Source organism: Rhodnius prolixus, unplaced genomic scaffold (assembly GCF_049639745.1).
Source record: "Rhodnius prolixus isolate KJV_2025 unplaced genomic scaffold, Rpr scaffold_9, whole genome shotgun sequence".
Taxonomy (NCBI): Eukaryota; Metazoa; Arthropoda; class Insecta; order Hemiptera; family Reduviidae; genus Rhodnius; species Rhodnius prolixus.
Genome location: NW_027411604.1, coordinates 7931602 through 7947863, shown reverse-complemented (window position 1 = coordinate 7947863; position 16262 = coordinate 7931602). Strand labels below are relative to the sequence as shown.

The following is a 16262-nucleotide window of genomic DNA, read 5'->3' as shown; positions in this document are numbered from 1 at the left end:
CAGTCAATAAAAAGTCAATACTAAGTGAAAATTTGACTACTAAATTGCAATAATTCATTAAATGTAATCATTTCTCATTAGTAAGATAAAGTTATGTAAGAGTTCATCGCCAGAGTTTAAACACAGTTTACTGTCTAAACCTTCTTTAATTATCTTATAAAGTACCAACAAATCGTGAGACTATTCAGGTCCTTTAATACTACTGAAGTCGCTAGTATTGTAAAAATTGAAAGTTTGTAAAAAAGTTAAATATTTGAAAATTATTTAATATTGGTATTCACACTAAAACCTCATAAACAGACTCGCACACTTTTTTTTGGGAAATGTTCCGTGGAGCTACCTGGGATTAGATTCACTTAAACTGACAGTAAAACATGTTCATTACCATATTCATTTATTATTAACGTTATATTGTTTAAATAACAATTACTATTTTTATTAATATTGATGATTTATGTTTTAATGATTTATACGATAAAGGTTTCTAAATATATATATATAAATAGCTTATATTTACTTGATAAACCTTATTTGTTCTTTCTTTAATAGAATGTAGGAGTAAATATATTTGTTATCATTTGCTTTCATGAAAACAAACTAAAGTAACAAATCATCTTGCGTCGTTTAAATAGTTTTTTATTATGATTACTTATTTAATTTTTTAAATTATAATAAAACAATATTATAAAAATAATATATAAATATTACTACTGAAATTAACTTCAAAATGAAAATATATTTTTAAAAAATTATAAATCACCTGGGGTCATTGTTAAGTGCAACAATGCAATGCACAAGGAGACTGCTCTCTCATGGTTCCGGGTAGAATCGTGTTGCGCGCTCTCTCATTCTCCTAAACAGAAATAGATGAAGGGTTTGACGCAGTTCGCGCCTATTTTGGTCAGACACAAGACTGTCTTTAAAGATTTTAGCCAGACTCCAATCAGATCCCTTCTGTACCACAATCGCAATGCATTGCAATAAATAATTATAAGTGGTGTAAAAAAAATTTTTTTATGTAATAAATTCATTAAGTGTCCAGTGTTATTAATACTACCGTTTCTGCTATACTAGGTATTTTTTGGATTTCAGTTCTAGTAAGTTTTAAAAAAAATAAATAAATAAAAATTTTCACCTACGCGTGTGCTAATTTATTAAATTTTTCACTTATGCGTGAGCTAGCTTGTTGCTCTTTTTTTTTTTTTTATCAAAAAGAAACATTTCTAGAAATATACTACTTAATTTTTGAGCTTGGAGTATTATATTACATAGTGTTTTATTTTTGCTTGCTAGTTTAAAATTTATTTTAAATATTGCTTTATTTGTTCACCAGGACGCTAATATTCGAACACAAGAATACGACATTGACGATATCTCTGACGAAAAACAACTTCGAATTCTAGTGAGTAATACTTTTCTTTCTGGTGACCAACCAAAGGTTTAGTTTTTTCTACATCTTCAGTCGTTTTAAGAATTGTGCACAATAGTTATTTATTTATTTATTTTTCAGTGGTTTAGTGCTTTTTTTTTTTTAAGTTTATAACTAATGTAATTTACATTGATTTTTTTTTTCTAGCTTGAAGCGTGCTCAGATTACGAAGGCAGAAGGAAAATAAGAGCTAGACTGCGCACCATAATGGCTGATCATAAAGGTACCGGAAACAATTTTTTAATCAGAAAGTAAAAAATAATAAATGTTTAAGGCAAGAAATGAGATATATTGCTTCCTACAGGTGCTGATGAAATTTCTGAATATCATACGGGGTTAGTTTCAAATAATTCCCTTGGTGAGTGTACTACTGGATTACGGTTGAGTTCTAATAATGGGATTGACGACTCAGGTACTGAGTCTGGGGAAGAGGTTCGAGTTTTAAAACCTGAAGTAATTCAGGAAGTGCAGTCAGCACTGTCTAGATTAGAGGATGTAATACCTGGTTTAGATCCCTCAAAAAGGGATGCTGTTTCACAATTAGTAAATAGTTTACAATCTTGCCTTAAAATTCCGCCTCCAAATCCACCTCCAGTGCCACCACCTAGAAGATTTGGTAGTAAAAAAGCATTAAGAAATCGTCATACTGTTGGTGTAACAAGAGAAGAATTGGCCGACGCTAGACGGTGGATCGATGAACATAATTTAAAAAGGCATTCACCACAAAATTTATATGGAAGTAGTGATTCTTTGGCCACAAGAGTGTTCCGTCCGGTTAAATTTGTACCTCCTGTACCAGTTATTGAAGAAAAAGTTACTGTACCATCTTATTTAACCAGAATGACATTAATTAGAAAGGAGTTTCACCAACCTTTACTAGTTAGGGCTGGTTATTTTATGGAACCTGGTCCACAAAACGGTGTTTTATCTTATTTACATCAAGAACCACCTTGTGATAGTACAGATAGTATTCCAAGTGACACTGTACAAGATAGCTTGTTTGATTATGATCCTAGTTTAAGTCTTTTCACACCAGAACAATCTGTTCAAATAGCCGTACACAAAGCTGCTATAAATAAGCAAATTAGTAGAGAAGAATTAAGAAGACGCGGAAGTAGTGAAGACGGTGATGTATCTAGTGGCGATGATGAAAATAATTTGAATTCTCATAAAGAACTGAGTTCTGCTCAAAGACTGTTACAAATTGCCACAGATGATAAGACATCGGAAACCAATAGATTTAATGGCAGAGGTACGAAAAAATTGAAAATGAAAAGATCAAATACCATTGACATACCTAAACCATCAAATTTTTATGATTATTCATCCGACGATTATGGAGCCTCAGCTGATGAAGGCCTTCGCAAAGCATATGATGATTTGTCCAGTAGTTTCGGAAAAGAAAAAAGAATTGTACCACCAACTTTTGAACCGAAAACTGAAAATGATTTAAAATTTTTGGCATTTTTAAAACAAGTAAACGATTGTAATGCACCCAAGGTGCAAACATATAATCCATGCGCTCGTGGTGGTAAACATTGGCAAAATCGTTTCTCAAGTATTAAAACAGCATTTGAAGGTACCGAGGTTAAACCTGCACCATCTCTTAATTCGGCCAAATTATTTTGGCAAAACAATCAAAATGATCTTCCTTATAATTTCAAACAAACAAAAACAATGCAACCAATCCAACCAAAATTACCTTGGACTGTGAAAACAGAAGAGAATGGTATTGTGGTTGGGTCGTTAACTGTTTCTAAACCGGGACACGTTAATCATTTTAAACATGCTGCAATTTCGGCATTTAAACCAATCGAGAAAAAACAAACCATGGTTTCACCAGTTTCCGGCTCCGTAAAGCAAATAGCAGCTCAAAAATTTTCCGTTACACCTACACCTGATAATCCAATAAAATCCGAGAAAAATTATAAATTACCACAAACTAAAATTAATAATTTAAATTTTATAAAAAATGATAAAAAGTCTTCTGACGTTAAGAGCTTTCCAATAAATTCAAACGCCACACAAAAAGCATTTAATACAGCTTATCATGCACCTGTACAAGATTCTAAACCTCGTGGTGTTATTACTAGTAGATTATTTAATGAAAAGCAAGAACAACCATCTCAGAAAGATAATCAAGTAGTAAAAGTATGGTCCTATCAAAAGTCTGATTGTAAAAAGGAACCTGGAATAAATGCTCATGCCCAATTTAAAACGCTTGATAAAGAAGTAACGAAAGAGGCAAAACATGCGTCATCCAACTTTGCGAAAAATGTAGGCCGATCTTTTGAAACAGTTCCTTCAGTAAATAAGAAAAACTTTGAAACATCAGTATCGCAAAACTTATCGAATAATTCAAATTTTGCCCATTATAACAATTTAACAAATGGTAAAGAATTTGAACGTATTACACCTCAACAACCTTTAAATAGTCATCAATTCAGTTCCGGTGGTATTTACAACAGACTTCCTTTTAATAATGATCACATACCAACCGTATACAACAGGTACAAAAACGAAATGAGTGGGTCTAATACTCGTGATCTTAATGAACAGAAAATTAATCACATTAGGCCTACAATTAACAGAAATTATTTTAACGATTTAAATACAAGAAATTCAAGTTTAATAAGTGCTGCACCTTCATTGTTGAGCAAAGAAAAGCAAAGATATTCTTTGCCTGAAAATAAATTAATTGAACAGTACAAGGACAGAACTTCAAAATCTAATGAAAATATTGAGAAATTAAGACCATTAGAATTACGAATTTCACAAAATGAAAGTAATAAAATAACTTCGCCACATTTATGCAACTATTCATCTTTTCGTAATGACAGAGTTTGTGAAGATGAAAGAACGCAAACGTTGGTTATGCCAAAAGCACTTGTTATCCCTGATAAATCAGCCGAGTATAAGATGACGCACAACATAGTTGATTATGCAAATGATTCGCCTAGTAACAGTTATTTATTGTCACCGGAAGATAATACATCGAGTGATACACCACAAAATGCATTAAATTCTCCTCAGCTAAGTACTTTTACCTTTTCGCCTGATGACAGGATAACACCTAATGAAATTATGCAAAAGCCAAGCCTATCGCCACAATTTAGAAATTATTCTCCACAAAATTTAAACACATTCGAGATAATCTCACCAGCTAAACTGTCGCCTGTATCTAAATTGCGGAATGATAATTTTATTTCTTTATCGTCATGTGAATCACAACATTCCAAAAGTCCTTCAATAAAAATAGATGATTCTAATAGTGCAACTGGTAGCCCCTATTTGTGGATAAGAGATTCACTAGAATCAGCGAGAGGGGTTTTTTGTTCAAATGATAATCGACATGATGTGAGAGAACATTGTTCAGAAGAGAAGGCTGTGTCTAGAGTAATGGGTCAAGCGCAATGTCAACAAGCTGTAACTATAAATAATAGGACAAAACGGAGATATGATTCGCCAAAAACTATTGAAACTGATTTAAAATTACAAGTACAACAATCGGCTCGACAAAAAGCGCTGTCCCCACAATTTCCAAATGTAATTCAAAAGTCTGAATCATGGCACCAAATGGTTAAGGAGCAAATGCACCAAGCAAAACAAGCACCACCACTACCAAAAATTACTAAAGCAAAATCTAGCCATACTCTAGCTTTGCCAAAACAATTTGAAGCAGCATTGACACCAGAAACGGTTACACATAAAAAAATGACCGTTAGCCAATACCTTTCAAAACAGAGTGCTCATTCCAGTAGGAAACACAAACAATCTATTCAAAATAATAAAGGAAAAATTATCAGTAATAGTGAAAATGCTTTAGATGTTGATTTGGACAATGTTGATGAAGCTTTTGAAACTATATTTCAAGAGTCAAATAAAAAAAGGAATAGTAAATAGCTAGGAGAAACCTAGATTATGTATATAATAATCAAGATTTTGTGGTTGTAGAAAGGAACAATTTATCTTTTGTAAGCTTAGTTTTCTTTTTTTATATAATTATCAAATGAAAAAAGAGTAGTTATTGATTAGTTCCAACCGTATAAAATAAAAACTTCAAGTAGAGGGAGTTGCTGAATAGAAAAAGCATTATTAATCAACTGGATGCTGGAGGCAAGAACCTGGAAGCGGTATGCATTTCAGCGTGAGTGCTATTTCAGATCATGTTCCGTGTGGTGTGATGATGCCGAGTTCCAGGATTGATCTTTTTTGTTTTGTTTTTTATTTTTAATATGTGTTTTGCAGTGTTGATAGTAGCTGTTACCTCATAGTTCGTTACTTATATTAATCTAATTCCCACCCCTTTCCCTGATATTGTTTGTAAATTTGTAAACCAGCGGATAAAACAAAAAACTGAAGATTGTATTCAATTGTTTACAGAAGAACCTAACATTATATGCAAATATTTGTTGCAGTCTCTATTATTTTATTTTGTTTACTACCTTTTTTAATTTAGAAAAAACAGTTACATAATTTGTGAAAAGTACGTGGTAACTTTAAAAATTACTACTAAAAGTGACGGTACATGAATCAGTATTTTGCTTTATCCATATTTTATGTAACTGCTTTTCTCGGGTAACTCAACTCGTAAATTAGTTGCATTTTTGTGTTTTTAATTTTTTGTTTTTTAATTTAAGATCTCTGATATTTTATTTACTTAGTAGCTAATATCCATTTTGTAGTACTTGAATTCAGTAGCGTTGTTTCTCTTGAGATTTATATGGTAGTGCTATAATGAATAAAATCTTTTTAATTAGTTATTTTATCGGATGTTTGGCCTTGTTATATTGGTTAGTGAGGTCGAAAAATAAACAATTTTCTTTCAAAACAAAACTTCATTAGTTCAACGTTTCGAACGCCTTGAGTGTTCTTCAGGTAAGTTGTTAATGGAAGATTACCATCACATCTTTTCTCCCTATTACTGAAGGATACGTATGAGGCTAAAGTTCTAATTTTTTCTCTACTTCTAATTTCCTTTGAAAGAAATTTGTATTTTTTCTCTAGCCAACCATTGTAACTACAACTTAGAAGAATATTTTTAATTTAGTAAATTAACTAAAAGGGTTACCACAAGGAAAAATTCTCATATGGAATTGATACTTCTGATTGTAGTGTGTTTTGTTCCAAGCTTCATTAAGATAAATTATCTTGGTCTGCAGGTATTTATTGCACTATCAAAGTACATTAAAGTACTTATAGAATTTTAAGGTTTTATATAATTTCTACTATATTATATAAAGAAACTTCTACACTTAAAGGGTCTTAAAAAAAAGCTTCTAATTTGATTATACTTTCTCTCAATTTATTGTTAACCAACTAAGATTACAATAATCTAAGTTTGAAGGTATTTAGAGCCCAGGGGTGGTGAGGAAGTTTTGTGTTGATAAACATGGTGCGGTTTCCAATCGTTCAATAGTTAATAAATACTTATTACAACTTTTCTAGTTTATTTATATCTGTTGGCTTTTATTTATCTTTACAACAGTTAATGAAATTTTGATGAGCGAAATAAATAAATCCCCTGAGAAATTTTCAAAAAGGATTGCATATAGTTATATTAGATTAATTTGCATAGATAAAAAAATAATCATAAGAATTCACATTAAAAATTTATTTGAATTCTGATTCAATTGTTCACACTTGGAAAAAGTAAATGTTTCAATAAAAATTCTTTGTAATTATAAATATACGTAAATATCTACATAACAGTTAAAAAGAATCTGCACGATATTTGTATTTGCTCATTTCATTAGTTTTGTAATTTTTTGTTAGTAGTTGGCTAGAGATCAACTTGCAAAACTCTGCCTATTCCAATTAACTTCTCTATTTTAAGTTACTATTTAAGCAACAGATTCCAAAATATGCACTTTTATTCGCAGTTTACAATTTAATTCTAAAATTTAAAGTTACCTGAAAAAAATCTACATAACTTGCTTGAGCGGCTATTTTTACGCTTCCATTTTGGATAAAATAAGAAGGGCCCGGCTATTTCTGCCATTTTCTTTTTAAATTAATATATATAGATATATATACTATATATTTTATTAATAATATACTATGTATATCACTTTTTCCTTGTGGTACAAAATTATGATAAACATAAATGTTTTTTGTTTATTAATAAACAATTTTATTATTATTACTGTTATTTATAGGAATTAATAATTCTTCTTAACCAGTAAAATAACAACGTTTAATTTAAGTTTTGTTTAACAAAATAGTATAATCGCATGTGTATCTTTGTTAATTCTGAGCGAATAGAAATATTAAGCACAAACAGATTTCAATAATCACGGTTAAATTTTGGACTAGTTAATTCGTTTTGTTTTTTATTTCTCCTCATAATTCCATTTTTTATTAATTTAGCTTTTATTACTATTTATTTTGCAAATATGATTTTATTAAATTATTTTGTGCCATTGCAGACAGTACTGATTCCAGTCAGATGGTTATCAAAGAAGATGGCGATACTAAAACAGAAGGTATGCATACTTCTTGCTTTTAAATTTACATTTTACAACCATTTAAGAGATTTTAAATATAATGAATGTCGTGAAAAAATATAAAGAATGTCTTGAAATGGTTATATGCCAAAAATTAAAATTTAATGTTATATGAAATTTAAACTACAATATACAAAAATAAATATGTAGTGATATTTCAATTTGTATAGAATAATTTTTAAAATAGTAGCTTCTATGTTTTAAGTCATACATTTATATCTTTGCAGTTCGTACCAGAACATCTACATCAACTGCACGTCTCACAAAAGGTAATAATTTATTTAATTTTTATTTTAATCATATTTACTTTTATACTTTCCTAGTCTTATTTTTGTTGTAATTCTAATTTTAACTGCACCATACTTTTTTACATCTTTGCTTTACTTAACACTCATCGATTTTGTCGGTCATAGCGCCCATATTTGTAGCACGTTGTGGAAATGAAGTTCTCTGCACCATACTTAATCAGAGTCTGATAATGGATGACTTTCTGAATCCTGTCAAATCTGCAAGCTAATCGTTGCATCCTCTTTTTAACCTAGGTCACTTATATAACTCTTCTAGTACCCTACGCTCAACTCCTTGAACGCAATACCCCCTGAAATGCAATTGTTTCGGAAAATCATATCTAAGATACATTTTTCATGTGAGTTTTTTGTCTTCGATACCAATGTTGTAATTCTATAGAAGTAGAATTAAGATTACACATATGAATAACACAAAGCCTCATATTATGTTAAACAAATATTATTGTTTACAATATTTGCAGACATTATAAAAAAAACCAATATAAGTCATTTCCACAACGTGCTACAAGTCTATTACCTACTGTAAATATAAACATTAGCCATTTTTAAAATCACAACAGTTTTAAATTAGGTCTTGAATCTTAAAACTACAAAAATCTCAACAGTTTCTTTGATTGATATTTATCTATTAAGAGTGTTTCATCTTAGTAGTTATTTTGGATACTGTTCTCTTGAGAGATCTTAAAAAGAAGGTCGAAAAAACAAAATTGACCCCAATTACCCTTAAAAAACTTGCATAATCGCATATTAAAACAGGCAATTTGACAAATTGATAAACATTCCCATTAGAAATGTGTAAAAAGTAATTACTTACTTATTTAAATAATTAATTTAAAAGTCACTACTTATAAAGAATTTAGGTTTAAAAAAAAAAAGAACAACTCAATTAATTTTTCAAATAATTATTTATATTTAATGTTTTTAACATTACATTTTTGTTTTTTTTTAAATTATATTCATTTGGATTTATTTTTTCAGCCAATAGTGTTCAGTCTCCATTCGCTAAATTCAGGCAGATGGAACGTCAAAATTCAGCCCCAAGGTACTTTGTTTGAATTAGAACTTTCCGTAATATGATAAAATTAATATTATTTAATTATAATTATGTTATGTCTCGTAGACACTGAGTTTTGTTTTTTAGTTGGTGGACGGATAATGAACTAAAATAAAAATAGTAATAATTTTTTTATGTAAATCATCTTTTTTTTTTAAGACAATTAAGTGACCATATAAACTGACAATGAAGAAATGTACATAAACACATAGTTACTTCTTGTTACTACTTCTAATGTTCTTGTTATTTCCTATTGAAATTTCATTGTTTTGTTACTTCATATTTTTCTATGTGCACTTTTCTCCAGTTAGATTTAATAATATTTTATTTCTTTTAAGGCGTACTTTTTCTATTCAAATTTCATATTATTAACTTCAATTACTTTTCAATTTCTGCACCATTTTGCACTTTTGAAATTAAACTTGGGATTTTGAACTTCCCTAATTTTAATTATTTTCTACTTCATTAATTTTCTCAAATTTTCTTGATTAAATTTCTCGCTGTGGTTGTGTAAGATTTATAGAGATTTCAGAATAAATTATTTTTCGAAACAAAATCTGTCAAAAAAGACCAAGTATTGATAAAAATCCACTTACGCTTTTGTAATTCATTAAATTTTATAATGGAATAATTTTTTTTTAATCGTTATTTGCAAATTTTTTAGTAAGTTTCTCGAAGATAACATTTTTCTAGGTACTTGCAACATTAAAAAAAAGTATTCTTAAAATTTCCACTTCTTTCTTCTTTTTGTTTTATTTCCCTTCTGAATACATTAACCATTAATTTCTCAAAGAATTTACTAACAATATTTTAATATATTAACAGAATGTACTTAAAAATAAAAAATTATCCTGCTAATTAATAATATTTATGTATAAAAAAAAATAAAAATAAATAACCTAAAGCTTATTAACTGGCTTGGGTCTTAACTACTTTATTTATTGCTTGCGTAGTGTGGGCCGAGGTGCCCCTAACTATGTCACCGAACCAAAAGTAGTGACAAGTGTATCGTACATTAAGGAGCATCTTCTGAATTGGGTGCAGGCTCAAACAAGGGGATATAAGGTACCATTAATAACGTATATTTACTTAAACAAAACAGAAATCACATGCATTGGTTGCTATTTATTGAATTATCTTTTCCTTTTATTTCATTGCCTTTTGCAATAAATTATAATATATTCGTAATTTTACATATTAATATAATTTATTTAGTAGAGGAAGGATGTTCTTCAATGGTCATAGAAAATCTTTATTATTGATGATCGACTTATCGGGTATTATTGGTTGCCTATCATCAGAGCTTTTTGGAAGTTTAAAAATTGTGTACGTTATAGCATCAAGAAGCTCCTGGTGAAAGGCACCAATATCACCCGAAACGTAAAGCATCAATAACGAAAGTTTTTGTAATGAAGTCCTTCCCCTTGTAAAATTTAAGACCTGAAGAATCCACAGATTATTAAATTTACCTCTTCACACTTTATATTTCTTTATTCAAGTCAAAAGAATTACTTTAAAGAAACTTTTCTTTAATTCCGCTTAATGTACAAGGATTAGTCAGTAATTATTCAAGAATTTTATATATATTTATAATGTATATATACGACTAAATATATATATTCATGTATATACATTGTTGACCAGTTTCGGATTTTTATCCTCCTTAGAACTAAATCAGCTGATTAATCCGCTGAAAATCCAAAAGCGAAAGTGACTATTTGTAAAATATTTTAAATTTTATCACACTTCCCGATCTTCATGATGATTTATTTCCTTATTAGTGTTCAAAGCTCAAAGATGAAAAGTCTAATCATCAGGACAGTTATCATTTAATATTTAAGCGATTCCTCCAAAAAAAGAAAACAATTGATTTCAAATTGGCTAGAATAAAGAATTTCATTTGTGGAAAATATGTATTAAATAGTTCGGCATCCGAAATGTATATAAAGAATTTTGTTTCTTTAATATCAACCGGTAAACTTAAATTTACAATGCATTGTGAAATAGTTTTGAATTTAGTAACCTAACAGCTTTTTTCGAATATTTCACTCTTAAGTTTGATTGCTTTGTATTCTATTTACTAATTAATTGTTTCACTCAGGAAATCAGTTTTTAAATGGCCTGTGCATCTTCACATTAATATTTATTTACTGAATTTACTTTTGAAGTTATATAAAAACTTTTTTCCCCTAATCTTTTTTTACATTCACTGATCATGTTCTTATTTTTTTAATGCGAATTTTTATTCAATGAAATTTGTAAAAGGTAAAAGATCGGTTCTTTTAAATAATTATTTGCAGCTCTTTAAACTCACCTAATATAAATTACCCATACCTAATTAAATATCTTATATTAACAACCCGGACAGTTTTAATTAATTTTCAATTTGAGTTATAAGTTCCAACTGTTACAAACTCTGTTTTAAAGAGATCGCATATTTTAATTTTCCACAAAACTAAAATCAGCAAGTTATGAAAAAAATTATTATGACAGATCCAGATCCCAGCTTTTTTTCATACCTAATGTGAATTCCGTCTAGTTTTCTTGATATTAAATTCAAACTTCGGTAATTCCCAGGAGTTATTTGAGGAGAGTTATATTTTATGAAAAAAAATTATTCTTTTAAAATTAAATAAATGGAAGTAGGTTTGTACAATGACAATATATACTAATTTAAGCACTACAGCGTTTCAAAGCGTTTTTCTCATGAATTTAATGAAATTACCTAATAGTTACAGTTTCCTTTTTTTCTTTACCTGGAAATTTAAGTTTGTAAATAAAAAATTGAAACGTCACTGCGAATTCCAGGCAGCACTGCACTTTATTTTACAATTCTATGAATTTTGTGCATTTATTTATTAAATATTAGTTCACTCTTTACCCTTCTTTTCTATTCGTTTCTTTTTATTTAAAGCTTACATTTCTGTTTTGTTCATGTTTGTTTAGTGTGTATTGAGTTCGGTTTTGCTTTTATCTTATGCTGTTCTCAGGGCTTCTGCAAATAAGTGTTGTTTCTTCCCCCTAGAATATATCATATTAAATACTTATAATATTTCTAATTTGAATATTTTCTATCTTTTCAGAACATTCAAATAGAAAATTTTTCAACAAGTTGGAGCGACGGTTTAGCTTTTTGTGCACTCATCCATCACTTTTGTCCTAATGCATTTGATTACGATAGTTTGACACCACAAAATCGCCGTTATAATTTTGAATTAGCCTTCCGGGTTGCAGAGTAAGTAGATTTCTTTATTTGTTTTAAGGCTCAATAGTAATTAAAATTATGAAATTGCTGCAAGTTTGTCAATTATGGAACGGTACATTTCCTGCAATGTTGTACTTAGTTTTCTTGCTTGGCAGTTTATGCCCGAGCTTGTATTTTCATAATATTGGGACTATTTATTTAACATCCATTCAAACAAAATATCTACTAACTTTCGTTCGATTTATAAATTAACTCTGATAAAAACTTAATTTAGACTGCCAAATTCTTGCGGTGCTAAAAATGATTACATTCTCCAGAACACCAGATACGTTTGATGTTCAGAATGTAAATAAATTTTATTCATTTTTTTCCTTATCAAAGTCAATTAATCACCTATTTCTTAAGACGTCGAAAACGTCTAACTACACCATTTAGGTGACGTGGGCGGGGGCAGAAGCGCATGCTTTACCATTAAAACGTATTTTAACAAATAAAAATTAGCTACAGTAGGTTTCGTGTTAGGGATCTCCCACTTACACTACGCCAACACCCTCCTTGTTTGGTTTGCCATTAAGCAGTTTTCAAAACAAAAGCTGTTCCATTCATGTTTTACTTTTTTCCGCAGTAATTATTTCTTACCGGGTCCAGCTATCTTAAAACCTTCACGTGCGTTACAAGCAAGGGATTCTTACCATCAAATAGGTATGCTACATCGGCGATTCTTCTGCTTCCTTTAGGATCGATGTAGCAAACTTTTACTATTTGCTTTTTCGTTGTTTAAACCATTTCTACGTTCAATTGATGTTTCAAGGATCTCTGTTACTTATAATGATGTAAATGTAATTCTTCAGAAATCTTATAATTTTATTTCTTTGTTTAAATCTTTAGGGAAGAAGATATTTATCCTTTGTTAGACGTGGAAGATATGGTATCCATGCGGAAACCAGATTGGAAATGTGTTTTCACATATGTCCAGTCTGTATACAGACGTTTCCAAAATTCACCAGACGCACTTCCAGCTAATCCTTATGTATAAATTTTATTCTTTGTAGTATTTCTGTTCTTGTTTGTTATCTTTAAAAAAAAAATCACAAAAAAGCTTTAATTATCAAAGTAGCTTCATTTGTAAAATTTTTAATACAAAACAACTTTACTAGATTTTAGCTTAATTGTCTTTAAATGAATTTATTTTCTTTTTAAACAAATTGCATCATATTTATTTATTTTTTGTACAGAATTCACGGATTTGTTAAGAAAATTGTATATTTTTATAGTTTATTTTGTTTTTGTTTCAGTATGATTATTAAAAGAATATCTATTTTTTTATATTAGCATTTTATTCTTTGTTTTATATTTATATGTATGTAAAACACGGATTTGTTGACAGAATTTTGGATGAGTGCTTATAATTTTTTTATCTTTTTTTTTTACTAACAATTCATCGTTGCTCCGTTTTAAACAAACATAAAGAAAAATTAATTAATAATTAAGATAAAGTAAAAAAAGATACAGCTTTTGTGATAACATACGCTTTAGCTTTTTTGTATAATGTAACAATTTTATTTGGCTGTTGTCAATTTTTTTTGTAGATTATTATTAAAGTATTTTTTAATTAATGTAAATTATTGTTATCACATTATGAATCTTTCATTCATTATTATTATTTAAATATTAACCTACGTAAATAATAATTTATGAAAATAAACCTACGTAATAATATTAAACAATAATTAGGATTACAACTTTTATTCCTAATTTTTTTTGTTTCTTGCCTCTAAGTATCACAAAAAAAAAGAACTCAAAATTTTTGATACGACAAAAATTATTGTATTGCTTATAAATTGTGATGGAATATTTTTAAAATATACCTATTTTAAATTATTATAAGAGTACATACTTTCTATTTCATTCCGCAAAATTGTCTCAATTAGACATAAGAAGGTTCGGCAATGGCCAGAGGAAGACTTTATTATAAAAACTTTTTTATTGTGATCCTGGTTTCGGAAGGATTCATTCCTTCATCAGGAGCTTTGGGACATTGTAATAGAATGCTACTGGAAACGTGTGGTAAATAAACAACAATAACTTAAAAAACTAAAAACAAAGACATAATATTCATTTAAAGGCAAACTAAATGTTCGTAAATAAATTATTTACATTTAACAAATTAAATGTATATAATTTAAATAAAACTTCAGAAGTTGATTAGTTGTGAACGTTATAACAAGAGTCTGGAAAATGTTATATGTAGGTCGGTCTTTTTTTTTTTTTTTTTTTGTAGAGGTGAATTTGTACGGACTAGGATTGGAGGAGCTTATTGTTAAAGTATGTCGTCATGCGCAAAGATTGTTCCTGAAGTCCGAAAAAGTGATATTTAGAAGATGGAATGGAATTTCGCGTGTGCGAGTAGCAAAATCCAAAAGCGAAAAATCGCTGGCAATTCCAACTTAACTTCAGATCACATAGCGATACCAAACGTATCACAAGCATATTTCCTTTATTATTATTAGCAAATATTACCCAAAAATAATTTTAATTTATGGTGTTTATTGATTTAAACTACATTATTATTTAAATTTTATTGCAGTATCTTCAACCAGGTATGGTAAAGTAACCTTATTTAATAGTAAACAAATGAGCTGAAGTAACCTAATTCAGTTCCGTTCAAGTGTTTAGCAGCATTTGCCGAAACATCAAAGAGGAATGTTTACATTCACGTATAAGTATAAGAAGACATTTGAGCTAAAAATTAAATTATTTAAATATCCAAAGAATAATCTAATTAACACTAATAAGATAATTATATATAATATTTCATAAAATTACATTCTATCAAGCAAGATGTCCAAAAAATGACAAGGTAAAGAAAGATAATTACGTATACAACATTTCAGGTTAGTTGCATTATTATTTATTTCTCGTGCTAGGTTTAATTTTTTATTTTTGTTTAATGTACGGTTGAATGAGTTGTTAAAATTTACATTTTATGGTACGAATTGAATATTTACTTTTTTTAATTTCTAAGCAAGAAATATGCTCTGAAATTTCATTTCGAACCATTCCGTCAAATTTTGGGATTAAGTAAAGTGACATAATAGGCTCAATGATTAAGTGTTGGTAGTTTAGCTATATCAATATCGGCTACCTAACATAAACATCTTTTTACAGGGACCAGGATTCTCCACCTTTTTTGTTTTTGCAAATCGTTCTCTCATTTCTCCCAAATGTCACAGTTCTCATTGCAATCTAGCAATTGCATGATAATCAGACAGTATGCAATAGCTTCCTCATCTCTTTTTTTAGGCTGTGCTTTGACTGGATTCAACCACTAGGTGTCCTGGGGAGGTATTTTCTGAGACTATCATTAAAAGACAAGGCCAGATTATTAAGGCATAAATTAAGGGTAAAGACATGATAGTGCTAGGAAAAGTGTAGGTTGGATTTCAAAAAGTAACTCTTAATGTACAAGTAACTATCTCTCTAAAAGTACCAATGGCCGCAAATACAGATGTATTCCTCAGAACAGCTGTTAGGTCTTCGTACTGTATTCGAGTGAAAGACCTCGATCATTGCTGGATGCTCAAGAGTCACCCAGATTGGCCAAGCCTAGGTTGCAGGCATCCCATAAAAGTAACCTAACTCAAATAGTAGTCCCTACTATTTCTCAATTCTTGTAAATAAACGTACGTTAAACGCAATAAATATTCATTTGTATGATTAGATTTAAATATTAATAATAATGTAGCAATAATCTATTAAG

At 29.2% G+C, this 16262-nt stretch overlaps 1 protein-coding gene across 10 annotated transcripts in view; it reads left to right on the top strand.

The window, feature by feature from the left end:
* LOC141454133 (uncharacterized) overlaps nt 1-14383 on the top strand; it is a 113970-nt gene extending 99587 nt beyond the window's left edge. For 5 of the 10 annotated variants that reach the window (XM_074128006.1, XM_074128007.1, XM_074128005.1 and 2 more), the window contains 9 exons: nt 1334-1402; nt 1577-1652; nt 1734-1787; nt 7858-7914; nt 8163-8204; nt 9222-9285; nt 10251-10362; nt 12381-12532; nt 13391-14383. In XM_074128006.1, the coding sequence (XP_073984107.1) occupies nt 1334-1402; nt 1577-1652; nt 1734-1787; nt 7858-7914; nt 8163-8204; nt 9222-9285; nt 10251-10362; nt 12381-12532; nt 13391-13538 (774 nt within the window). In that variant the 3' untranslated portion in view covers nt 13539-14383. Of the gene's footprint in view, nt 1-1333; nt 1403-1576; nt 1653-1733; nt 1788-7857; nt 7915-8162; nt 8205-9221; nt 9286-10250; nt 10363-12380; nt 12533-13390 lie in introns of those variants that run through there. The other 5 variants (XM_074128010.1, XM_074128008.1, XR_012458461.1 and 2 more) reach the window with 3 other exon arrangements.
* Nucleotides 14384-16262: the final 1879 nt, after the last annotated feature.